This window comes from Syngnathus typhle, linkage group LG4 (genome assembly GCF_033458585.1).
Source record: "Syngnathus typhle isolate RoL2023-S1 ecotype Sweden linkage group LG4, RoL_Styp_1.0, whole genome shotgun sequence".
NCBI lineage: Eukaryota > Metazoa > Chordata > Actinopteri > Syngnathiformes > Syngnathidae > Syngnathus > Syngnathus typhle.
In genome coordinates this window covers 5,802,458-5,830,452 of record NC_083741.1, presented here as the reverse complement: position 1 = coordinate 5,830,452, position 27,995 = coordinate 5,802,458, and the positions used below count along the sequence as shown (strand labels likewise).

Below are 27,995 nucleotides of genomic sequence, written 5' to 3'. Positions count from 1 at the left end.
TGTCCTAAAATCTGGGGTGCGCATTATACATGGGTACAAAAATTAAAATTTAAATTTTTTTTATTAATTATTATTATTATTTTTTTTAAGAAAGTCATGGTACAACAAAACCAACAACAGGACTGACCGACAAAGACGTGGAACAAAAAGACTGGGTGACATTACCAAAGACAGGAACAGAAACCAAACAGACATCATGACAGTAACACATCCAATGATCCGACGGTGAGCGAGGCGCAGACAGGACTTAAATACAAAACACGTTACATTGATTGAGGTGACACAGAAAGAGAGGGACGACGCCAACAGAAACTATGGCAACCTAGACACATAGCAAAACTGGGGAAGAGACATGACAAATCTCCCTCGAAATAAAACTTGAAATCACCTTTCTTCTTGTTTGTTGTCAATCGCGCATCGCATTCAGCCATCCTGCCCAACACACTTACTCAGTAAAATTCATAATTGACGACACATCGTTTGATGCGATGGTGCAATCCTTGATGGTGTGTTATTGTCAAATTTTGTTTGTTTTTAAATCTCCATCGCGGACCGGACGTCATACGGAGGCAGTATGACTGCGCATGCGCACTATGGATCCCATGCGCAGAACGGATGCGCAAGACACGTCAGCTATATAAAGAGCGAGAGTTGCTTTCTTCCTATTAGTTTCAATTCACAGATTAATTAGCAGTAGCAATCAGCAAATAACAAAGTGCGTATTACAGGTAATATTTTATTTCACAACACTTTGCCTTGTTCCTTTCGTCTCTGCTGTTCACTTCAAACACGCTCCATACGACCGCAATGCTCTCGTATCAGACGCTTGCTCGATCACCTGCTCGTTTGCTGTCACAATGTACCCTACACAAATCCGAAACATTTGTTGCGGCTCCGAGTCACGATGAGGGGCAAGTTTTGGTTTCCAAGGGCGTTTTTATTCCTCTTCAACATCTCTCCCATACAGAGCCGCCTTTTTCACATGTCCGCGCGCCACTTTCCTCTCTTTTCATCTGATCGCGGTGGTGCCTTTACGGGCAGTCGGAGAAATCAACGCCAACAAAAAAAATTACATCCAGCCTAGTTAGGACCATACCAAAGACTATAAAAATGGGACCCATTGCCTCCCTGCGTGTGTGACGATCATTGGGACTTCAAAAAAAAAAAAAAAAAAAAAAATTAACATTTTGTTTTTTAATTTTTTTTTTAAAAATTGGGTGCGTATTATACATGGGTATAGGCTTTTTTCCAGCATCAACATGTCCTTTTTAGGGTGCGTATTATACATGGGGGTGCATTATACACGGAAAAAAACGGTATTATTATTATCATTGCTATTATTACTATTATTATGGATATTATTATTAACTGGATGCAAAACATCAATCCAAGTTAAATGCTCAGTGAGCTGGAGTGTGACGTCTTTTCTGAAAATTTGGTTCATCTTTAACAGTACATGTTTTTGGAGGCAATGTAAAATGTGAATTCAGTTTTGAGGCATTTAATCAGAAGCTATTGTTTTTTGTCCTCACATGAGGGTTTAGAGTTTAGACCATGCTAACCAGTTTGAAGGTGGGTTCTTGCTTGACTGGAATAATGTTGATGAATGTTTTGTAAAGCAAAGATCCATTGGCAAGCTTGGTGATTATCTGGCTCGTCTCCATACTGCGAGGGTGGGGGATGTAGACCTCCTTGGTGAATTTGATGCAACCATCTTCAAGCGCATATAGAGTGTTATTGGTTCCCATCCCAACCTTCAAATCAGAATGACATATGCAGTGACTGTTAGTGTAATTACCAGTTAAACATCAAACTACAATGACAGGAAAACAATAAAAGTGCACTTACATGCGCTCCTGGGTGGTACCTCAGTAGCCTTTGTGTTGCCAGGATGTTGCCAGCATGGACAAAGTTTCCTTGCAATAACAAAAAATATAAGATGACAATTTCATAAAATTACAGTGACACCTGAGAATTTCTTGAAACACTAGATGCAATATCACCATAATCTGAGATCAAAATAGGTTTCATGGATTAAAAGCAGGCGACACATTTAGGCATTGGTTTGCACATTACGCCTGATAGTTCAGATGTGCAGGTCGTGATTTTTGCTCCAGCTTTTCTGTGTGGAGTTTGCATGTTCTCGCCGTGCCTGAGTGGGTTGGATAGATTTTCGTTTAGTGACGGTGTGCATGTGGATGGTTGTTTGTTTCTATACGTGCCCCGTGACTGGCTGGCGACCAGTTCAGGGTGTACCATTTTTTTCCGTGTATAGTGCGCAAAATTTAACTAATTTATTGTCCTAAAATCTGGGGTGCGCATTATACATGGGTACAAAAAAATTGTAAATTTTTTTTTTTTTTTTTTTTTTAAAAGAAAGTCATGGTACAACAAAACCAACAACAGGACTGACCGACAAAGTCATGGAACAAAAAGACAGGGTGACATTACCAAAGACAGGAACAGAAACCACATCATGACAGTAACACATGCAATGATCCGACGGTGAGCGAGGGGCAGACAGGACCTAAATACAAAACACGTTACATCGATTGAGGTGACACAGGAAGAGAGGTTCTCCAACAAGGTTAAGAACCACTGTTCTATACAATGCCTTTGTGTCTTATGTGTTAACCCACACTTCCCACACAGTAGTTGCTATATGGCAATACCAGTAATACAATATACACATTGCCTTGTAATCTAACACATATTTTACCTCATTTAATATAAAAATACTTTTAGACATTTTTTCCGTACATGAGCAATATGAGATTTCAATTCAGAGCATCATCTAGTACAGGGGTGGGCAAACTTTTCGACTCGCGGGCCGAACTGGGTTCTAAATTTGGACCGGAGGGCCGAACCAGGAGCAGATGGACGTAGTGTTTGTGTGAAGTAATATAAGCGACCTGTAAAGGTCATTGCATAAAAGATTTTGGCCTTTAGTAGGTAGTAAAGCATGGATATTCCAAACAAGTTTTTTGAAAACAAATGCATTTTATTAACAGCATTAAAAAAAAAAAAATCACTAAAAAACTGCTATCAGTGATTCTCATAAAATACGACACTGTTATTATAATAACAGTCTCCATCACTTCAGTGCCTGCAGGTCAGATTAATGAAAGATGTTTATTAGCTTATGAGATCACATCAAACGGCAAACATTCTGACCAAATATATCATCTTGAAGAATCGGTGAAAGCATACGTACATTCAAATAAAGTAATCAAAACGGCAACACGGTGAGGGGTATCTGAACATCAGAGCAGAGTTTTAACTCAAACACCTGGTAACAGAGGTGAGGAAACGGGAAATACTTCCTTAAAGTAAGCCTTAAGAACTTTACAGTCAAAATCAAAGTCAAGGTCAAAGTCAGCTTTATTGTCAATCTCTCCACATGTCACAACACACAAAGAGACCGAAATTACGTTTTTCTCTATCCCACGGTGACGAGACACATAACACGATAGACATACATGTACGCGACACAATATAAAAACAAGAAGGCAAAAATTCAAACAATCAATAGTAAGAGTGATGAATAAATAATAAATAAACAGATAACACAATAAATAACGGAGCCAGCAAGCATAGCGCAAAAGTAAAAAACATCATAAACAAAAAGGCACAAACAATAAATAAGAGTAATAACAAATAATAAATAAGAGCCAGTGTGCATTCAGACAGTTCAGACAGTGAAAGTACAGGACGCTACGCAGAACGGGGGAGCGAGTTCAGGATCCTAACAGCCTGGAGTATGAAGCTGTTTGAGAGTCTGGAGGTGCGGGAGCGCAGGCTTCTGTACCTCTTCCCAGAGGGCAGAAGCTCGAACAAAGAGTGAGCGGGGTGACTCGCATCACTCACAATCGTGGTCGCCTTGCGGGTGAGATGGGAGGTGTAAATGTCCTTCAAGGAGGGGAGCGAAGCACCAGCAATCTTACCAGCAGTGTTCACTATGCGCTGCAGGGCCTTCAAGTTGTAGTCAGTGCAGCCGCCACCCCAAACAGCAATACAGCTGGAGAGGACGCTCTCAATGGTGCCGCGGTAAAATGCAGTCATGACGGCCGGAGGAGCGCTCGCTCGCCTAAGTTTCCGCAGGAAGTACAGGCGGCGCTGGGCTTTCTTTGCCAGTGATGCGGTGTTGGTGGACCAGGAGAGATCCTCACTGATGTGCACCCCCAGGAACTTGGCGCTGCTCACTCGCTCCACCACAGCACCGTCGATGGTCAGCGGCAGGTGTTGGGTGTGACCCTTCCGGAAGTCCACAACAATCTCCTTGGTCTTGTCGACGTTCAGCAGGAGGTTGTTGTCCCTGCACCACGTGGTCAGAAGGTCAACCTCCAGCCTGTATTGAGTCTCGTCTCCCTTGGTGATGAGACCCACCAGAGTCGTGTCGTCAGCAAACTTCACGATACGGTTGTCGCTGTAGGTTGCAGTGCAGTCATGCGTCAGGAGGGTGAAGAGCAGCGGACTGAGCACGCAGCCTTGGGGGGCTCCCGTGCTCAGCGTGATGCTGGCGGAGATTTTGTCGCCAACACGTACTACCTGTGGCCTCTGACAGAGGAAGTCCAGTAGCCAGTTGCAGAGGTAGGTACTGAGGCCCAGCGCGTCAAGTTTGCTGATGAGGCGTTGTGGCACAATGGTGTTGAAGGCAGAACTGAAGTCCACAAACAGCAATCTCACATACGAGTCCCTCCTCTCCAGGTGGGTGAGGGCCGAGTGGAGGGCAGAGCAGATGGCATCCTCAGAAGACCGCTTGGCTCGGTACGCAAACTGGAAGGGGTCAGCGGTGGGGGGGAGAACGGATCGGATGTGCTCCATGACAAGCCGCTCAAAGCACTTCATGATGATGGGCGTAAGTGCCACGGGGCGGTAGTCATTGAAGCAGGACGGAGCGGGTTTCTTCGGCACAGGTACGATGGTGGCAGGTTGAGATTACCGTTTTTTTTCCATGTATAATGCGCAAAATTTAACTAATTTATTGTCCTAAAATCTGGGGTGCGGATTATACATGGGTACAATTTTTTTTTTTTTTTTAAGAAAATCTTGTCACGGATGGAGTGTGGAAAGGAGCAGGGCGACCAAGTGGAGCTTGGACCAGGGTTCATTGGAAGAACTCAAAACACAGACTTGGTAAACTAACATAACTCTCTAACAAAACCAACAACAGGACTGACCGACAAAGACGTGGAACAAAAAGACAGGGTGACATTACCAAAGACAGGAAACCTGTGTTATTGTCAAATATTGTTTGTTTTTTAATCTCCATCGCGGACTGGACGTCATACAGAGGCAGTATCACTGCGCATGCGCACTATGGATCCGATGCGAATGGTCCTCTTCTCTTCTTGACTGACAATGAATGTGATAGTTTAATACAATCCGCAAATAACAAAATGCGTATTACAGGTAATATTTTATTTCACAACACTTTGCCTTGTTCCTTTCGTCTCTGCTGTTCACTTCAAACACGCTCCATACGAACGCAATGCTCTCGTATCAGACGCTTGCTCAATCACCTGCTCGTTTGCTGTCACAATGTACCCTACACAAATCCGAAACATTTGTTGCGCCTCCGAGTCACGACGAGGGGCAAGTTTTGGTTTCCAAGGGTGTTTTTATTCCTCTTCAACTTCTCTCCCATACAGAGCCGCCTTTTTCACATGTCCGCACACCTTTTTCACATGTCCGCACTTTTCATTTCATAACCTAACTGATCGGAGAAATCAACGGCAACAAAAAAAATACATCCAGCCTAGTTAAGACCATACCAAAGACTATAAAAATGGGACCCATTGCCTCCCTGCTTGGCACTCAGTATTAAGGGTTGGAATTGGGGGGTTAGATCACCAAATGATTCCCGAGCGCGGCGCCGCTGCTGCTCACTGCTGCTCACTGCTGCTCACTGCTCCCCTCTCCCCCAGGGAATGGATCAAAATCACACGGAGATGGGTCAAATGCAGAAGACAAATTTCAAGACACCCAGATGCGTGTGTGACGATCATTGGGACTTAAAAAAAAATAATAATAATAACAATTGGGTGCGTATTATACATGGGTACAGGCTTTTTTCCAGCATTGACATGCCATTTTTAGGGTGCGTATTATACATGGGGCGCATTATACATGGAAAAAAACAGTCGCAAACAGGTGGTGCATCAATGTCCTTGAGCATCCTGCATTGTTTGAAGATGAGGTGGTCGCTAGTTTCAATCCCTGCTATGTGTACAAATCACATTCAAAATGCATTTTTTTACAACAAACCTGAGAGCCTCCCCTTCATTTTCAGTGGGAACAGTGTTGTTGGTCTCCCTTTTTTGCTAGTGCGTCATAGTCTGGAGTAAAATTTGTTGTGGCAATTCTTAGGAGAGATCCGAGGTGTTGGTCCGTTTAACTCAATCTGTGACGGATTGATGTTGATGTGGCTGAACGTCACGTCGCGTACGTCGAGCCAAATTGGCCACTCTTTTTTTAAACACTCGGCACTGTGTCCACCTTGCTTTTCCTTGGGTGACTCATTTTAATAGAAGGATTCCAGCGGAAGGTTTGTGGGTGGCTTTAGCGTAAAACTGTATCTGAAAGCTCAGCGCGCGAATTACAAGAATGCTGTCGTCACAGCCCACGCTCTAAATTCGGGACTGATACAAATAGAGCGCGAGTGCGCCATGTCCGTTCTACTGAGTACGTACACGCACTTGTGAGTGTGCACCGAGCTTTCTGACGCGGCTTCCGGTAGTAAATGCGCAGGCGAGCGGTTCCCCATCTACTGGGGAAACGCAGTCATTGCATGCAAAATGACCCAAAAAATGTTTCATAATATAATTTATTCAGGGTTGGCGGGCCGGATTAAACGGTCCCGCGGGCCGTAGTTTGCCCACCCCTGATCTAGTATCACTCCTAAAGATCTAGGTTCAGACAATCTTATTCGTATTTCGTTTAAAAATCCTCCGATAGATACGAACGCTGATCTACCGATTAGACTCAAACTCGGTTTTATGAATATTAGGTCACTTCATTCGAAAGCAGTACTTGTTAATGACCTCATCACAGAACATAATGTTAACATTTTTGGTCTCTGCGAGACCTGGTTAAAACCTAATGAACTACTACCGCTTAATGAAGCTTCGCCTCCAAATTTTGTGAGCTCACATGTGGCGCGTCCTGGAAAAAAGGGTAGGGGTGTCGCCCTCATCTCTAATTCCGATCTTAGATTTAGGCCTCGTTCGATTTACATATATAAAACATTTTAAGTTCTCACTGTCCGATCCACAGCTTTAACGTAATTTTATCTTGCTGTTATTTACCGCTTACTCTGGCTTCCTGGATGAATTTTCAGAAGTTGTGGCTGATCTAGTGATAAATGCGGATAATGTAATAATTATGGGTGATTTCAATATCCACATGAATTTACTGTCAGAGCCACTTACTTTGGCGTTTCAGACTTTAACTGATACGTTATGGTTTTACGCAAGCCATACAGGCAGCAAAGCATAAGAATGGAAATACCTTAGATCTGGTATTATCCCGAGGACTGGCAACCTCAAATATAACAGTACTGCCATACACTACAGTTATGTCTGATCACTACTTAATAAAATTTTAAATTTTAGTTCTTTGTCAAAGACAAGAGCTCAATCATAATTACAGCAGCCGTAATTTTAACTCCGTAACTGCGACTGCCCTATCTGAGTTACTGCCGCCGGCAACTGCCATATTTCCCGGATATATCGGCTCTATTGATAATATTAGAAATGAATTCAACGAGACATTGTTAAATGCCACCGACTCTGTAGCGTCACTACGTCTGAAAACTCGCCGTAGTAAGACCACTCCATGGTTCACAGATGAAACACGTACTCTTCAGCAATTATGAAGGAAGCATGAGCGCAAATGGTGTTTAATCAAACTTGAGGTTTTCCATCAGGCAAGGCATGACAGCCTCCTGAAATACAAAGATGCGCTTATCTTAGCAAAAACTAATTATTTCTCGCAAATTATTAATCTCAATAAAAACAATCCTAAATACTTATTTGATACAGTGGCAAAGCTAACACTACGACAGCCGGCCTCCGATAGCTCCTTCCACTCAACTAACGAGTTCATGAAATTTTTCGCTCGAAAGATTTAATCCATTAGGGATGAGATCAAGATGGCCGTTCCAATCGCTCCTGCACCACCAGACTCACCGACAGCTTCATACACCAGGCTGTTAGGATCCTGAACTCTCTCCCACCTCCTGCGTAACGTCCTGTACTTTTGCGCTATATTCTGACTGTCTGCACACTTGCTCCATTTTTGCTCCTCTTATTTATTACCGTAATTTTCGGACTATAAGTAGCTCGAGAGGATAAGTCGCACCAGCCATAAAATGCCCAAAAATGTGAAAAAAAACATATACAAGTCGCTCCGGAGTAGAGATGCACCGATCCGACTTTTTCAGTTTCGATACCGATACCGATGCCGTGACTTTGCGTATCGGTCGATACCCGATACCGATCCGATATTATGGTTGATTTAACAAGCTACATAACTCTACATGTGGAACAGAAAAGACCAAAGGCAATGGCATCAGGCAGACTACACAGTTCTTTGCTCTAAATTAGGGGTGTCCAAACTAACGGTCCAGTTTTTATTGGCCCGCAGCAAATTCTGAAAACATAATTGAATATGGCCCGCACAAGAAGCTCGAGCTCAGCTTCTCAGTTTCCACACTAGATGGAGCCCGCCACACAAAGCGTTTAACGTCCCATTAACACCCCCCCCCGGAAGAGAAGCGAACACGCAGCGTTTGACATCCGATTAGCCTCCCCCCCCCCATTCGGGAGAGAAGCGAACGTGCAGCCTTTGACGTCCCATTAGCAACCCGAAGAGAAGCGAACGCGCAGGATTTGACGTCCGCTTAGCAACCCGGGGAAGAGAAGCGAACGTTCGCTCCATGTTTGCGTTTGTTTAGAAAACTCTCGTGGCATGCGGCACACGTGCTGCTGACGTATGACGTAGCCCGCGTCCTAATAGATTAAGGAAAGTATCGGCTCACAGATCGGCTGCATTTTCCGATACCCGATCCATCTATTTTGTTGATATCGGGCCCGATATCCGATCCAGATATCGGATCGGTGCATCTCTACTCCGGAGTATAAGTCTCATTTTGGGGGGCAATTTATTTGACAAAATCATACACCAAGAACAGACATGAACGAGCGGGCCTGACGTAACATTCAGTTATTTAAAAAAACAATTACCGTTTTTTTCCATGTATAATGTGCCCCCATGTATAATACCCACCCTAAAAATGGCATGTCGATGCTGGAAAAAAGCCTGTACCCATATATAATACGCACCCAAATTTTGACTCCTACTTAAGTCCGTAAACATAAAATTATTTTAGAAATAAGATCATCTTTGGGAACAACCGGTTATTATTCTGCCGGTCAGTATCACTGCGCATGCGGTAGCAAACTCGATAGCGAAGAAATGTTTTGGATTTGTGTCGGGTACATTGTGACAGCAAACGAGCAGGTGATCGAGTGAGCGTCTGATACGAGAGCATTGTGTTCGTATGGAGCGTGTTTGAAGTGAACAGCAGAGAAGAAAGGAACAAGGCAAAGTGTTGTGAAATAAAATATTACCTGTAATACACATTTAGGTAGAGAACTGAACTCTCGCTGTTTATATAGCTGACGTGTCAAAAAAAAAAATATATATATATTGTACCCATGTATAATGCGCACCGCAGATTTTAGGACAATAAATTAGTTAAATTCTGCGCATTATACATAGAAAAAAACGGTACATAAATAACACGTTTATAAAACCATCTGTGTCACTCCAATTCATTAAATCCATCGATCGTCCTTTGTCAACAATGCCGTGTGCCGCGCCGCAGTTCAAATTATTCCACAGGCCCATACAACGATATATAAACTATATTTTAAATAACTATCACATAAACAACAATATTATCAAACCATTTGTGTCACTCCAAATCATTAAATCTATCGATCAAATTTCTCGTCCTTTATGTCATCCTGGCGAATTACTTTATTTGATTTTTTCTCTCTATTTTTCATGTTTTGAATATGTTCAAGATAAAGATATCAAAACATGTGAAGTGATCAACTATACTAAAAATAACATGTGAAGTGGTCAAGTATACTATATAAGTGATGTGTTAATGATCAAGTAAAAATTTGTGAAAAAAAAACATATATACAAGTCGCTCCTGAGTATAAGTCGCCCCCCCACCCAAACTATGAAAAAAAAAACGCGACTTATAGTACGAAAATTACGGTATGTTATTTGATTATTTATTTATTCATCGCTCTTATTTATTCATTGTTTGTGCCTTCTTGTTTTTACTTTTTGTGTTGTTTACTTGTATGTATATTGTGTACTCTGTCTTGTCACCGTGGGATATTGAGAAACGTAATTTCCATCTCTTTGTATGTCTTGGCATGTTAAGATATTGACAATAAAGCAAACTTTGACTTTGACTTTTGAAATTTTAAAAGCGTGTCCATTGAATGGCTTACACAATTGGTTAGTGCAGGTAAACAAACATGTTCACTCAACCCGTTTCCAATTACGGTATGTTATTTGATTATTTATTATTTATTCATCGCTCTTATTTATTCATTGTTTGTGCCTTCTTGTTTTTACTTTTTGTGTTGTTTACTTGTATGTATATTGTGTACAAACATGTTTACTCGACCTGCTTCCAGCCAAACTATTTAAAGAATTATTTCAAATTTTAGGACCGTCCGTTTTAAATATAATTAATCTGTCTGTCTCCTCTGGTACAGTGCCAACAGCCTTTAAAACCGCTATCATTAAACCGTTACTTAAGCGACCAAATCTCGACCCGGACTGTCTCAGTAATTATAGGCCAGTTTCAAATCTCCCATTCATAGCAAAACTTATAGGGTAGGGCAGCAGCTTATTGATTACATGGTCGCCAATAACCGATATGAATCTTTTCAGTCTGATTTTAGAGCTAATCATTCCACCGAGACAGCACTTGATTACTCGATCTTAGTGCTGCCTTCGACACTGTACGTAGACTTCAATATTGTATTAGAGCGCCTTAAAAGCTGTGTTGGTATTCCAGGGTCAGCACTACGCTGGTTCTATTCCTATCTCAGACAGGACGCACCAAGTGGTCCATGGCAATGCAACCTCTGAGCTCTGTAACGTTATGTGTGGTGTCCCGCAGGGATCTGTACTCGGACCAATTATATTTAATATTTATGATTCCACTTGGGGGACATAATATGTAAATATAATATTAGTTTTCAGTGTTACGTGGATGATACTCAACTATATATGCCATTATCAATGACAAATCTGCGGGACTGTTGTAATCTTGAGGTGTGCCTTGCGGAGATCAAGCAATGGATGTCTCTCAATTTCCTTCGTCTTAACCCAGATAAAACTGAGATGTTGATAATAGGTCCAGCTCGTTATCACCATTTATTTAAGTAAACCACTATAACTATGGATAACCGTACTATCACTCAGAGCGATACTGTAACTAATCTCGGGGTAATATTTGACCAAATAGCTCTCCTTTCAAAAGTACATTAAGAACATAACTAGACTTGCGTTTTTTCACCTCCGTAATATTGCTAAGATTCGTCCGATCCTCTCGACCAGTGATGCGGAAACTATTATACCCTGTGTTAATTACATTGCGCCTGGACCACTGTAACGCATTATTCTCTGGTCCTCCTAAGTCCAGTATCAAAAGTCTACAGTTAGTGCAAAATGCTGCTGCAAGGCTGCACACGGACAAGAAGATTTTATCACATTACCCCAATATTAGCCAACTTACATTGGCTTCCAGTCCATTTAAGATGTGACTTCAAGGTTCTTCTATTAACCTATAAATCATTGCATGGCTTAGCGCAGTGCTTCTCAATTATTTTCTGTTACGCCCCCCCTAGCAAGAAGAAATCTATTCGCGCCCCCCCCTCCCCACCATGACTATCCTAACTTGTCTTGTAAGTCGTAAAATGTTGCACTGTCGCAACGTGACAGAAGTAACAATGAGAGCGCCACTGCCCCCTGCTGTAGTAAACGCGCAATTACACTTTATTCTAGTACTGCCAAAAAAAGCCTGTTCCCCAGGGTCACACGCGCCCCCCCAGGGGGGCGCGCCCCACTATTTGAGAAGCACTGGCTTAGCGCCTTTATATCTCGTCGACTTAGTTGTTCCTTACGTTCCGTCTCGTAACCTCCGCTCGCAAAACACTTGTCTTTTAGTCACCCCGAGGGCCAAGAAAATGTCTGCAGGGTCTAGAGCAGTGGTGGCCAACCCGCGGCTCACGAGCCGCATGCGGCTCTTTGGCTGGTTTCATGCGGCTCTTTTACGTTCATATCATATTTGTGTTTATTTTTCGTGCGTATTTGCTTCGCTTGAGTTCAATATGGTATTTTGGTCAAAAGCGCATGCGCGTGAGGTGAAATTCCGCAAAGGAGGAGGGACAACCAGAGCGATTGGTTTTGCTGGCTTTTTAATGAATGGCGACTGTGACTACGGGGGCCCATTAGGTCCAGAAAAGCTGACAAGACGCTTGCCAAAATGGCAAGGAGAAAATGCACAGCTAAACGAATATATGACGATGAACACAGGACGTTTTTAACAGAGTTAGTTGTTTTTTGTTGAACGCTATGGCAAGCAATTCTGCCCGATATGTCAGACGTCATTAGCGCATTTAAAAGCTGCAAATGGTCAGCGCCACTTCAGCTCACTTCATGCCAATATCGATAAGGACTTTGCAAAAGTTACTCGTGTACTGTGTCTCGTCACCGTGGGATGGAGGAAACGTCATTTCGATTTCTTTGTGTGTCTTGGCATGAAGGAATTGACAATAAAGCTGACTCTGACTCTGACTCTGAAAAGGGACTGAATTTGGCAAATACAAGTTTGGATACTTTGAAAAGTCAGGGAGAAAAGTAGGTACAGTTTATCAAAAAAATTACGAAGCACTCAGAGACTGTCACACTTGCATTGTTTCAACTGGCTTGGAACATTGCACGGGCTAAAAAGCCATACAATGAAGTGGAGTTCGTTAAAAAATGCCTCAGTGACGTTATTGAAATCTTGTCTCCTGAAAACGACAAACTAAAACGAATGGTCTGGCCCACACATAGTAAGTGAAAAACTTGTGTTTTTGTTTGTGGAATTTGTTGAACTTAGACTTAGACAAACTTTATTGTCATTTTGTAAACACTGGGTGCACACAAAACGAAATTTCGTTGCATACGGCTTTCAACAATGTAGTGATATTTTGGCTGAATAAAAAAAGTGAAATTTCTATATAAAAATATGAAATAAGATAAGTATAAAGTGCATCAGTGATAAAGTATGTAAACAGTGTAGGAAACAAAACAGTATTTACAAAATGTGCAGAGGACTGCTAAGTTGAATGTTCAACAGTGACGACAGCAGGGAAAAAGCTATTGCAGAACCTGGTGGACCTGCAGCGGATGCTACGGAACCTCTTCCCAGAGGGCAGCAGGGAGAACAGGCCATGGTGAGGGTGTGATGGGTCACTGATAATATTTCGGGCTCGGGACACGCAGCGCTGGGATGATAAGTCCTTAATGGAAGGAAGAGGTGCCCCGATGATCCTCTCTGCTGTCCGCACCACTCTCCTCACGTTCTTCCAATGGGAGGCGCTGCAACCTCCACACCACACCGAGAGACAGCTTGTCAGGATGCTCTCTATGGTGCTTCGGTAGAACGTCCTCATGATGGGTGGGGGCAGGTGGGCTCTCCTCATCCTCCGCAGGAAGTACAAGCGCTTCTGTGCCCTCTTGACCGTTCTTCCAATCGGAGGCGCTGCAACCTCCACACCACACCGAGAGACAGCTTGTCAGAATGCTCTCTATGGTGCTTCGGTAGAACGTCCTCATGATGGGTGGGGGCAGGTGGGCTCTCCTCATCCTCCGCAGGAAGTACAAGCGCTTCTGTGCCCTCTTGACCAGTGTCGTGGTGTTCACAGTCCAGGTGAGGTCGTCTGTGATGTGGACCCCCAGGAATTTAATGCTGCTGACCACCTCCACAGCTGAGTTGTTGATGATCAGTGGAGCGTGGTGAGGCTGGTTCTTCCTGAAGTCGACGATGATCTCCTTCGTCTTCTCCACATTCAGGATCAGGCTATTGTCTCTGCACCAGCCCACCAACTGCTCCACCTCCTCTCTGTAGTCCAGGTCGTCGTTGTCACTGATGAGGCGCACCACCGTTGTGTCGTCTGCAAACTTCCCGATGTGATTGGTGGTGAACCTGGGGACGCAGTCGTGTGTCATCAGGGTGAACAGCAGGGGGCTCAGGACGCAGCCCTGAGGGGAGCCTGTGCTGAGGGTGATGACATCTGAGGTGTTCTGTCCGACCCGGACTGACTGAGGTCTGTTGGTGAGGAAGTCTAGCAGCCAGTTTCGAAGGGGGGTGCTGAAGCCCAGGCGTTCCAGTTTTCCCACCAGATGCTGTGGAATGATGGTGTTAAACGCTGAACTGAAGTCCAGGAACAGCCACCGCACGTGGGTGTTCCTCTCCTCCAGGTGAGCCAGGCTCAGGTGGAGAACGGAGGAGATGGCATCCTCAGTAGAGCGGTTCTGCCGGTAGGCAAACTGGAACGGGTCGGATGTTGGAGGGAGTCTGGAGACGATGTGTTCTTTGAGCAGCCTTTCGAAGCACTTCATCATGATGGGAGTCAGTGCCACAGGTCTGTAGTCATTAAATGAGGTGATTTGAGGTTTCTTCGGCACCGGAATGATGGAGGCAGCCTTGAAGCATACAGGCACTGTGGCTTGGCCCAGCGAGATGTTAAAAATGTCTGTGATAACGCCAGCCAGCTGACCTGCACATTCCTTGAACACCCGCCCAGGTATGTTTTCGAGGCCTGGGGCCTTACGTGGGTTGACTCTTCAACACGTCGGCTGAGTCAAGGCAGAGTGCCTCCTCTTCCTGATGGGGAACAGATTTAACTGCATGAGTGCTGTTTAGTGCCTCAAACCGCCCAAAGAAGTTATTTAGACCATTTAGGAAGTCAGCATCCACCTCACCCACCAGGGGGGAAGGGTAAGTTGTAGTCAGTGATCGCCCGTATGCCTTGCCACATACTCCTGGTGTTATTGGCGTCGTGGAAAGAATCCTGAATTTTTCGACCGTGGCTTCGCTTCGCTAACCTGATGGCACGGTTCAAGTTGGCTCTCGCTGTCCTCAGTGGCTCCTTGTCCCCAGACTTGAAGGCTGAGTTCCGTGCTCGTAGCGTATGACGTACCTCCTCAGTCATCCAGGGTCGTTGGTTGGCTCGGGTGATAATGTTTTTAGTGGTGCTGACGTCCTCGGTGCATTTGTTGATGTAGGCTGACACAGTCATGGCGTACTCATCAATGTCGATCTGATTGTCATATGTTGCTGCTGATCTGAACATGTCCCAGTCAGAGCACTCAAAGCAGTACTGGAGTGCCTCCATGCCCCCCTCAGACCACACCCTCACCTGCTTCACTGTGGGTTTTGCTCTGATCCGCAGGGGCCTGTATCCAGGGATTAGCATAACAGATAGGTGGTCTGAAGAGTTAGGTGGGGGCGGGGGGCCGCTCTGAATGCATCTTTTATATTGGTGTAAACCAAGTCCAGAGTGTTCTCTCCCCGAGTTGGAAAATCCACGTGTTGGTAAAAGTGAGGGAGAATAGAGAGTTTGTCTGTGTGAGACAATGCACACAATGTTCATTGTTGGAAATGTGGTCTTTGGTCTGTGTTTTTAGTACTGTAGGAGTCAATCTGTCATTATCATGTTGGTGCGTGACATAATAATGTCGCAAAATAAATTTGGCTGAGCAGAGGGGTGTGTGTGTGTGTGTGCGTGTGTGTGCGCGTGCATGCGTGTGTGCGTGTTTGTGTGTGTGGGGGGTGTGTGGCGGGGTGTTCTTGTGTGCTCATGTGTATAATGTGGCTCTTTGCGATGACACAGTAACAAATGTGGCTCTTAGTCTCTGACTGGTTGGCCACCCCTGGTCTAGAGCATTTTCTATTCGGGCTCCAGCGCTTTGGAATGCCCTACCAATGGATATTAGAACTGCTACCTCAGTAGAAACATTTAAGAAACGTTTAAAGACACGTCTATGATATGGCCTTTAATTAACCTGTAGTGGCAGATTCGGCTGGAGTTTGTGTTTTCGCTCCCTCCCAAAAATCACAGAACCCAGAAGTTTTCAGGAGAGCATTTGGATGATCCAGAAGAGGATTGGGAGAATGTCATATGAAATGTCAAACTTCAGAGGCAGGGGACACGTCTGACACTGCAGGATTTGGTAGGGCATTGCCCCTGGCAACGTAGAGTGTTACTGTTGGTAGTCTTTGTTACTTTGGTGCCAATTCTCTGCAGGTCATTCATTATGTCCCCCTGTGTGGTTTTGGGATTTTTGTTCACCATTCTTGTGATTGTTTTGACCCCACGGGGTGAGATCTTGCGTGGAGCCCCAGATCGAGGCCATTATTGACCAAATACTTATTTTCCACCATAATTTGCAAATAAATTCTTTAATAATCAGACAATGTGATTTTCTGTATTTTTTTTTTTTTTTATTGTATCTCTCATAGTTGAAGTCTACCTATGATGAAAATTACAGGCATCTTTCAAGTGAGAGAACTTGTACAATTGGTTGCTGACTAAATACTTTTTTGCCCCACTGTATGTTTATCTTTTGAGCACTCTGACTCGACTCAAATGATAAATAATTAAACTTTTTTTTTTTTATGGCCAACTCGCTATGCCCATCAGTGACAGAATTGTCCATCCACTCGTCTTTGACGGATGTATCACGTCTTATTTCCCGCTCCTCGCCGTTTCCTTGTGTGTCAGTGTTCGTTGTCATGGTTTTTGTTCGCGTCTGTGCACTCGCCCCTTCCTGCCATTGTCTACCCGTAATCAGTGTACTCGCCCTCACCTGCTCCTCGTTACCTGTCTTGTATTCAAGTCCTGTCTGCGTGTCACTCCCTTTTGGATCGTTCTGTCAGTCTGTTTCTGTTAAACCGCTATTAGTTTGTTTCTTTAGCCTGTCCTGTTTGCCAGTCCTGTTGTTCTCCCTGTTTGCCCGTCCTGTAAGTTCCTGTTTATTCCTGCCGGTTAGTCCTACCATGCTCTCCTGCTTGTTTGTTCCCCCCATCCTCTCCTCCACCACCCTTTTCCCTTCAATAAACCATGGTCCAAGCTGCATTTGGTTGCCCTGCTCCATTCCACGTGACAGGATGTCCATTTTCCGAATGAAGGACAAAAAAAAGGACGGACTGAGAATGGACACAAGTGGGTTTTCGCCCGTTTGTGTAATAGTCACTAACCAGGTCAAGTGCTGACAGACCTGTTGTGTGTTATGTGTCTGTTGTAGTTTTTTCACCTGTGACGCAAAAGGAATTGTGGCGTAGGGTCCTTTGCACAAGTTTGATCGCTGATGTTCACTTGCTTGTGCGAGTGTTACATGTATCAGAGAAGAGGTCAGCCATTACTCATTTAAATAACGTCAAAAGAACCACTTTCATTTCCTAAGCGACAATGGACAAGTACTGCTTTATTCTTGTTGTATCTTATGTCCTGCCATCTTTGGGACTATCAAGGAGCACACAACTGCTCAAGAATTTAGCAGCTCTTGGGAGGGATTATTGAGGCTTGAAATTATTCAATAGACCAGTTTCATAAAGATGTTTAATAAAACAGATTATTACCATCTTGCTTCTTGATGCCGTATCTTTTGCCAGCACTCTTCCCACCACGGTTCTTGCTGCTCCCACCAGCCTTCTTGGATGCAAACCTCAGCGAAGACAGGCGAAAGAACTGACCAGGATCTAAAAGACCTGAAATCAATATGATTGAAAACTGAGTGAGTAAGCAATCACCTATAAACGCTAATACTGCCTAGCTGCATAGTGCATAAGTGCAGTCACTTTTGTTGTTTTTTATTTTGCTTCTTTGTTTATGTTCAATATTGAAGAAATCTGGGTGTTAGATAAAGAGAAACATTTGACTAAAGTTTGAAATCATTTAAATCAATCTTAGGGGTAAAAGCATAAGAAATTTAATTTGAATGAAAACTGTGGGTGCTTAAAATGACTACAGTGAAATAGTCAAGTCAAGTCCCAGCGGTGGGCAAACTACGGCCCGCGGGCCACATCCAGCCCACGGGACTGTTTAATCCGGCCCGCCAACCCTGAATAAACTGTATTCTTAAACATTTTTTTTGTCATTTTGCCTGCAATGACTGCGTTTCCCCAGTAGATGGGAACCGCTCGCCTGTCCATTTACTACCGGAAGCCGTGTCAGAAAGCTCGGTGCACACTCACAAGTGACGTACTCAGTAGTACGGACATGGCGCACTCACGCTCGATTTGTATCAGTCCCGAATTTAGAGCGTGGGCTGTGACGACAGCATTCTTGTAATTTGCGCGCTGAGCTTTCAGATCCAGTTTTACGCTAAAGCCACCCACAAACCTTCCCCTGGAATCCTTCTATTAAAATTAGTCGCCCAAGGAAAAGCAAGTTGGACACAGTGCCGAGTGTTTAAAAAAAGAGTGGCCAATTTGGCTCGACATACGCGACGTTCAGCCACATCAACATCAACCCGTCACAGATCGAGGTAAAGGGACCAACACCTCTGATCTCTCCTAAGAATTGCCACAACAAATTTTACTCCAGACTATGACGCACTAGCAAAAAAGGGAGACCAACAACACTGTTCCCCCTGAAAATGAAGGGGAGGCTCTCAAGTTTGTTGTAAAAAAAATGCATTTTGAATATGATTTGTACACATAGCAGGAATTGAAACTAGCGACCATTCTCATTTTCAGGATGCTCAAGGACATTGATGTACCACCTGTTTGCGACTAATCTTAACCTTAAAAGTTCTTGAGGCTTACTTTAAGGAAGTGTTTCCCGTTTCCTCACCTCTGTTACCAGGTGTTTGTGAGTTAAAACTCTGCTCTGATTTTCAGATACCCCTCACCGTGTTGCCGTTTTGATTACTTTATTTGAATGTACGTATGCTTTCACCGATTCTTCAAGATGATATATTTGGTCAGAATGTTTGCCGTTTGATGTGATCTCATAAGATAAACATCTTTCATTAATCTGACCTGCTGGCACTGAAGTGATGGAGACTGTTATTCATAATAACAGTCGTATTTTATGAGAATCACTGATAGTTTTTTAGTGAATTTCTTTTTTTTTTTAATACTGTTCATAAATGCATTTTTTTTCAAAAAACTTGTTTGGAATATCCATGCTTTACTACCTACTAAAGGCCAAAATCTTTTATGCAATGACCTTTACAGGTCGCTTATATTACTTCACACAAACACTACGTCCATCTGCTCCTGGTTCAGCCCTCCGGTCCAAATTTAGAACCCAGTTCGGACTGCGAGTCAAAAAGTTTGCCCATCCCTGGTATAGCCCTAAATCACAAGCAGTCTCAAAGGGCTTCACATGAACAAAATTTGACAGGGAGAGGGAGAGAAAACAAACTCCAGCCGAATCGGCCACTACAGGTTGGTTAAAGGCCAGATCATAGAAATGTGTCTTTAAACGCGTCTTAAATGTTTCTACTGAGGTAGCAGTTCTAATATCCATTGGTAGGGCATTCCAAAGCTCTGGAGCCCGAATAGAAAATGCTCTAAACCCTGCAGACATTTTCTTGGCTCTCGGTGTCGCTAAAAGAGTAGCGTTTTGCGAACGAAGGTTACGAGACAGAACATAAGGAACAACTAGGTCGACGAGATATGAAGGCGCTAAGTCATGCAGTGATTTATAGATTAATGGAAGAACCTTAAAGTCACATTTTAAATGGATCGGGAGCCAATGTAAGTTGGCTAATATTGGGGTAATGTGATCAAATTTTCTTGTCCGTGAGACCAGCCTTGCAGCAGCATTTTGTACTAATTGTAGACTTTTGATGCGGGACTTAGGAAGACCAGAGAATAATACATTACAGTAGTCCAGGCGCGACGTGACGAACGCATGTATAATAGTTTCAGCATCACCGGTCGAGAGGATCGGACAAATCTTTGCAATATTACGAAGGTGAAAATACGCAATTCTGGTTATATTCTTAATGTGATTTTGAAAGGAGAGTGTTTGGTCAAATATTACCCCGAGATTAGTTACAGTATCACTCTGAGTGATAGTACGGTTGTCTATAGTTATAGTGGTTTCCTTAAATAAGTGTTGATAATGAGTTGGACCAATTATCAACATCTCAATTTTATCTGGGTTAAGACGAAGGAAGTTGAGAGACATCCATTGCTTGATCTCCGCAAGGCACGCCTCAAGATTACAACAATCCTGCGGATCTGTCATCGATAACGGCATATATAATTGAAAACTAATATTATATTTACGTATTATGTCCCCAAGCGGAATCATATAAATATTAAATAGAATTGGTCCGAGTACCGATCCCTGTGGGACACCACACGTAACATTATAGAGCTCCGAGGACGTATTGCCATGGACCACTCGGTGCGTCCTGTCTGATAGATAGGAATGGAACCAGCCTAGTGCTGACCCTGAAATACCAACACAACTTTTCTACAGTGTCGAAGGCAGCACTAAGATCGAGTAGTAACAGTACAGATGAAGTGTTTGAATCCATAGCTATGAGGAGATCGTTAGTCACTTTAGCAAGTGCTGTCTCAGTGGAATGATTAGCTCTAAAACCAGACTGAAAAGAGTCATCGATTATTGGCGACCATGTAATCAATAAGGTGCTGCGCTACTACTTTTTCAAGAAGTTTTGCTATGAATGGGAGGTTTGAAACTGGCCTATAATTACTGAGACAGTCCGGGTCAAGATTTGGTTGCTTAACTAACGGTTTAATGATAGCGGTTTTAAAGGCTGTTGGCACTATTCCAGAGGAGACAGACAGATTGATTATATTTAAGATGGACGGGCCTAAAACTTGAAATAATAATAAGTAGTTTGGCTGGAAGAGGGTCGAGTAAACATGTTGTTTGTTTAGCCGCACTAACCAATTGTGTAAGCCTTTCAAGGGACACGCTTTTAAAATTTGAGAGGGTTATTGTATGATCATCAGCGCTGGTAAACGGCGGTCTCAACTGAGTGATTGGAATGGTATTGTATTCTTGATCTCGTCCCTAATGGATTCAATTTTCTGAGCAAAAAATTTCATGAACTCGTCAGCTGAGTGGAAGGAACTATCGGGGGTCAGCTGGCATACAGTCAGCTTTGCCACTGTATCAAATAGGTGTTTAGGATTGGACACCATTAAAACCAACAAGCAGCTCGGGGACTACCGCTTTGAAGGAATATTTTATTTTGCACCAAAGGAAGATAGGGTAAATGATTATCAAAGTTAGCTGGGAAATAATTCAGTCAAAATAATAAATCAATATTATTTTTAAAAATGTTACAATTATTTACCATTACCAATTTCGTCGACCACCTACAATACCGGCACAAACGACTAGAGCAGGGGTGGCCAACCAGTCAGAGACTAAGAGCCACATTTTTTACCGTGTCATCGCAAAGAGCCACATCATACACATGAGCACGCACGCACACGCGCACACGCGCAGACGCGCAGAGACGCAGAGACGCAGAGACGCAGAGACGCAGAGACGCAGAGACGCAGAGACGCAGAGACGCAGACGCAGACGCAGACGCAGACGCAGACACACAGACACACAGACACACAGACACACAGACACACAGACACACAGACACACAGACACACAGACACACAGACACACAGACACACAGACACAGACACAGACACAGACACAGACACACAGACACACAGACACACAGACACACACAGACACACACAGACACACACAGACACACACAGACACACACAGACACACACACACACACACACACACACACAACCCTCTGCTCAGCCAAATTTATTGTGACATTATTATGTCACGCATCAACATGATAATGACAAATTGACTCCTACAGTACTAGAACCACAGACCAAAGACCACATTTTCAACAATGAGTGTCGATTGTGTGCATTGTCTCACACAGACAAACTCTCAGTTCAACAAATTCCACAAACAAAAACATAATAAGTTTTTTCACTTACTATGTGTGGCGGGACAGACCATTCGTTTTAGTTTGTCGTTTTCAGGAGACAAGATTTCAATAACGTCACTGAGCCATTTTTTAACGAACTCCACTTCATTGTATGGCTTTTTAGCCCGTGCAATGTTCCAAGCCAGTTGAAACAATGCAAGTGTGACAGTCTCTGAGTGCTTCGTAATTTTTTTGATAAACTGTACCTACTTTTCTCCCTGACTTTTTAAAGTGTCCAAACTTGTGCTTGCGGAATTCAGTCCCTTTTGCAAAGTCCTTATCGATATTGGCATGAAGTGAGCTGAAGTGGCGCTGACCATTTGCAGCTTTTAAATGCGCTAATGACGTCCGACACATCAGGCAGAATGGCTTGCCATAGCGTTCAACAAAAAACAACTAACTCTGTTAAAAACGTCCTGTGTTCATCGTCATATATTCGTTTAGCTGTGCATTTTTTCCTTGCCATTTTGGCCGGGTTGACCACCCCTGGGTTAGCGTCTTGTTAGCTTTTCTGGACCTAATGGGCCCCCGTAGTCACAGTCGCCATTCATTAAAAAGCCAGCAAAACCAATCGCTCTGCCCTGTGTTCATCGTCATATATTAGTTTAGCTGTGCATTTTTTCCTTGCCATTTTGAGAGCGAAATTGACACTCCTCAAATGGGTTTGTCCCTCCTCCTTTGCGGGATTTCATTTCACGCGCATGCGCGTTTGACCAAAATACCATATTGAACTCAAGCGAAGCAAATACGCAGGAAAAATAAACTCCAATGTTGATATGAACGTGAAAGAGCCGCATGAAACCAGCCAAAGAGCCGCATGCGGCTCGCGATCCGCGGGTTGGCCACCGCTGGACTAGAGGGCTGTGGACCACCGGTTGACAATCTCTGAATTAGAGAATATAATTTCAGGAGAGATTTTGTGTGAAGGCTGAAAAGAATTGAGAAAAATTGTGGAATTATTTAAAATGATTTTGAATGATTTAGATATATACTTGAAATGAGGAGAACATGTGGAACATGTTATGGCTTAAATCAGACGGAAAATGAACATATTAGAGGAAAGAAGAAGAAAATCCTAACTTCTGTCTTTTATTTTGGGAATAATGGAAAATGTAGGTACACGAATAAGATACACAGAAATAATGTGTTCCCCTGATATATCGCAGTTGAACTACCACAGCCTTTGTTTCGCATCTTTTTTTGGGCGTGGTCAGCGAATTATGCTTTTTTTAAATGTATGAATGGTAAATGGTGACCACTTGTACAGTGGTTGCTGCCGCTCCGGCCCGAAGCATGTTAGCACTGTTGACCACAGTCGAAAATGTATAAAAAATCTATTTTAGATTTCACCAGAGTGTGGCAGCAGACCTGTGGGCATGCTTTCGGAAACACTAAGCTCGGATGCGCTCTGCCTCTCCTAAGTCAAAGCACACCATTTTCAAAATTGTGTGCTCTGACAAAAATGTTTCAATACGACAGAAAAAAACTACAAAGCCGTGCTGCCTGTAGCATTATGGTAGCATGGATTAAAGCAAAAAAAAAAAAGCTCTTGACAAAGTTTTTTCGGGTCAAATTATATTCCTCAATTCATTTAAGTGCGTTGAAACACATTGACAGCAGTTCCATTTTTTGCCGCACAATTGCTTCTCTAAGTTGTACTAGGTTCATCTTGTTTTTTCTTTTTCAATTACTTCTCTGGTTCTTCTATATCAAACAAATTTGTTTTAGGTTCATTTACCTGACATGTTTCGGCGGAATCTTCCGCCTTCATCAGATGAAGGCGGAAGATTCCGCCGAAACATGTCAGGTAAATGAACCTAAAACAAATTTGCTTCTCTAAGGTTTTCATGTTAAAAGGAGTATAGTTTGTACATGCTCTTAGCCCAATAGACCTAGTTTTCTAATACAAAAATCCCTCGCTATATCGCAGTTCATTTATCGCGGCTTCAGTACATTGCGGATCCCCCCCCTCCCAAAAAAAAGGGAGTGCCCACACAACACAGTACGTACACTTTTACCTTGTTATAAAAAAGTTGTTACAATAATGAATTCTAAAAACATTTACATTAATGCACCTTGTTATACAGTTTTTTTCCGTGTATAGTGCGCAAAATTTAACTTATTTATTGTCCTAAAATCTGGGGTGCGCATTATACATGGGTACAAAAGATTAATATTTTTTTTTTTTTTTTAAAGAAAGTCATGGTACAACAAAACCAACAACAGGACTGACCGACAAAGTCGTGGAACAAAAAGACAGGGTGACATTACCAAAGACAGGAACAGAAACCAAACAGACATCATGACAGTAACACATGAAATGATCCGACGGTGAGCGAGGGGCAGACAGGACTTAAATACAAAACATGTTACACCGATTGAGGTGACACAGGAAGAGAGGGGCGACGCGAACAGAAACTATGGCAACCTAGACACATAGCAAAACTGGGGACGAGACATGACAAATCTCCCTCGAAATAAAACTTGAAATCACCTTTCTTCTTCTTTGTTGTCAATCGCGCATCGCATTCAGCCATCCTGCCCAACACACTTAGTAAAATTCATAATTGACGACACTTCGTTTGATGCGATGGTGCAATCCTTGATGGTGTGTTATTGTCAAATATTGTTTGTTTTCTAATCTCCATCGCGGACCGGACGTCATACGGAGGCCGCCATTACAGATGCGCAGAACGAATGTGCAAGACACGTCAGCTATATAAAGAGCGAGAGCTCAGTTCTCCACCTATTAGTTTCAATTCACAGTTTAATTAGCAGTTTCAATCAGCAAATAACAAAATGCGTATTACAGGTAATATTTTATTTCACAACACTGCCTTGTTCCTTTCGTCTCTGCTGTTCACTTCAAACACGCTCCATACGACCGCAATGCTCTCGTATCAGACGCTTGCTCGATCACCTGCTCGTTTGCTGTCTGTCACAATGTACCCTACACAAATCCGAAACATTTGTTGCGGCTCCGAGTCACGACGAGGGGCAAGTTTTGGTTTCCAAGGGTGTTTTTATTCCTCTTCAACGTCTCTCCCATACAGAGCCGCCTTTTTCACGTCCGCACGCCTTTTTCACATGCGCGCACGGAGCGCGGTGGTGCGTTTACGGGCAGTCGGAGAAATCAACCCCAACAAAAAAAATTACATCCAGCCTAGTTAAGACCATACCAAAGACTATAAAAATGAGACCCATTGCCTCCCTGCGTGTGTGACGATAATTGGGACTTAAAAAAAAAATTAAAAAAAATTAAAAAAATTCATAGAAATTGGGTGCGTATTATACATGGGTACAGGCTTTTTTCCAGCATCAGCATGCCATTTTTAGGGTGCTTATTATACATGGGGGCGCACTATACACGGAAAAAAAACGGTAATTTTTTTTATAATACAAGCGTTCTAAAAACATGTTTACAGTATGTACACTTGTAACTTGTTATAAAAAAAGTTGTTAGAATGATAAGAGTTCTAAAAACATATTTACAGAATGTATACTTTAGCTACATCTACATGTTACACACACGCACACAAACAAACACACACACACACACACGCACACGGTTACATTGTTACAGGTTCATAACATCAGCGTATTCACATGGCCACTTCGTAGCTTGCTTTAGTAACATTTACTTTTGACTCGCAGCCCCGCGTGAAGAATCGCTGTTGTGATGCCAGTTCAGCACGGTCACTCCCTGTTAGCTTGTCATACTATGTGTTAGCATGTTTAGTCTGACAGTGTCTCTTTAGGTTGAAATCCTTAAACATGACAACCATCTCTTTACAAATTAGACAAACACAGTTTCCTTGATTTTCACTTAAGTATTGTAATTCCCATTTCTCTTGTAAGCGATGGCCCTCAATGTCAACTTTACTTGTTTTCTTTGCAGTCGCGATGGCAGAAATCAGCGGAGAGGGGTGGTGCTGCCACCAATTTGGAGGAATTACAGTTTCAAGTTTCATGATTTTTTTTTTATTCAGTTTGACAGTGCAGGCAGGCCATAAATAATACATTACAAGACTGAAGCTGCAGGCTGTATGAAAATTGACCGGGGACCGGATTTGGCCTGCGGGTCCATACTTTGTGTACAGCATTCAAATACTAAAAAGGTTTCAATCCAAACCATATTAATATCCGAGACCATTTGTAAAAGAAGAGTAATGTTGAACAGATTTCTATTACAGTTTGCTCTTACGCAATTTCAATGTTTTCAATCGATTCAATAAAACAATTATTTTGGCAAAACTTGATTGTATTATGATCCTACAAATAAACATCTCCATAAGTTTAAATTCAATGTTATTTTTTTGACATTACATGAGCTTGTTATAGTTTAGTTTTAGTTTAGTTTATTGTTTAGCACATATTATATCAATAACTGTGCAAGGAGGAAGACGAAGCCTAGGGCTTGTAAAGAGCTCCACTCCTTCTAACCCCCAATTCCAACCCTTAATGCTGAGTCCCAAGCAGGGAAGCAATGGGTCCCATTTTTACAGTCTTTGGTATGACCCGGCCAGGGTTTGAACCCACAACCTTCCAGTCTCAGGGCGGACACTCTAACCACTAGGCCACTGAGCTGGTTAGAACTTGGCCAGCCGAGAGACAGTCTCTCCACCGCGTCCTGGGTTGTCCACGAGGTCTCCTACCGGTGTGACATCCCCGGGACATGTCCCCAGGGAGGCGGCCAGGAGGCATCCTGATGAAATGCCCGAGCCACCTCATCTGGCTCCTCTCAACGTGGAGGACAACTTTGCATTACTTATAACTCTTGTTTGAAATGTTTATGAGGCAAAAATATTTGTAAATGTAAATTTAAGGTATTTCATACAGTTTGTTCAATGTTATCTGACTCTTCAGATATGAATGAAAGGCAGAATTTGTGTTTTTGGAGTTGTTCACATCAGCCTGAGTGGCTTATATTTGGTTATTTTGTCATTTAAAAGATAAAGACAATCGCAAAAATAAAATTTGTTTTATAGCAGTGTGTTAGCATGAAATTCTGGTACTTAAAAAAGATCCGAAAAAACTATTGGCCCCCAGGCCCCTTCACTTTATCAAATCTGGCCCACCTTGCAAAATGTTTGGACACCCCTCCCCTAGGTGAACGACATGGCTGACCACAGAGGTTATTTTCTAACATAATTTTCATACAAAGTCGTCCATTAATTAAATGTGTTGCTTTTATTTACAAGGTGGCGAACGACGCTCGCTGTCGGACCACAGTATTAAGAATCAAGGTTACCGCTGGTTTAATTTCGTCAGTCTGGAAACTTCTAGTATAAACCCTCTCTGGTCTTACGTAAATATATATTTTTTACATTTACACAAATATCTTACTAAACGTTTGATACAGATCATAAATTAATCACAAAGTCAATGATTGCAATACTACATTAAAGTTCATCCAAAGTACTATGACGGAAAACGATGTATTCATGGCTGTATTTTAACAGGTAACAAAGTAAAGTGAAAATAGTAAAACATCCGTTACCAGCAATGTATCTGGGCAAGCAGTGTCGCAGCATTGCCATATGAAAAGCTTCAGTTATGTCCGATGAAGATATTGTCAAGACGCGATCTGGTCTGATCAGCTCGGGGGGCAGCGCCTACTGATGATGTCACGCTACGGCAAGTCCAATTAGACGAACTACACTAAACCGCATTTATCATGGAAATGCCACTTTTTTTGCTTCTAAAATTATTTTATTTTGAACTTGGAGCCACCAATGATGAAAAGTGCAATATATCCCTCCAGGTATTGCAGAGATAATTCATGATCTGTTTATGGTCTATTTTTTTCTCTTTTATTTAGTGTTGTTTTTTGTTGTTCTCACACGCACACACAGCACGCCACGCGAAACACACACACGCACGCGCACACTCCCATTGTC

General features: G+C 42.9%; 1 protein-coding gene across 1 annotated transcript; it reads right to left on the bottom strand.

The window, feature by feature from the left end:
- Positions 1-42: 42 nt before the first annotated feature.
- Positions 43-27,688, bottom strand: mrpl27 (mitochondrial ribosomal protein L27). The gene is made up of 4 exons (XM_061276308.1): positions 27,596-27,688; positions 17,729-17,857; positions 1,849-1,916; positions 43-1,754 (listed from the first exon to the last, which is right to left on the bottom strand). The coding sequence occupies exons 1-4, from the start codon at positions 27,633-27,635 to the stop codon at positions 1,548-1,550; spliced, it is 444 nt and encodes a 147-aa protein (XP_061132292.1). The 5' UTR covers positions 27,636-27,688; the 3' UTR covers positions 43-1,547.
- Between the last annotated feature and the right edge of the window lie 307 nt (positions 27,689-27,995).

Excerpts from the sequence above, each read along its gene's own strand:
- mrpl27 (XM_061276308.1), bottom strand. The coding sequence starts at position 27,635 with ATGGCAATGCTGCGACACTGCTTGCCCAGATACATTGCTG. Across the intron at positions 1,917-17,728 it reads CGGCATCAAGAAGCAAGATG|GAAACTTTGTCCATGCTGGC; the intron begins GTAATAATCTGT and ends TGTTATTGCAAG. Across the intron at positions 1,755-1,848 it reads GGTACCACCCAGGAGCGCAT|GTTGGGATGGGAACCAATAA; the intron begins GTAAGTGCACTT and ends TCTGATTTGAAG.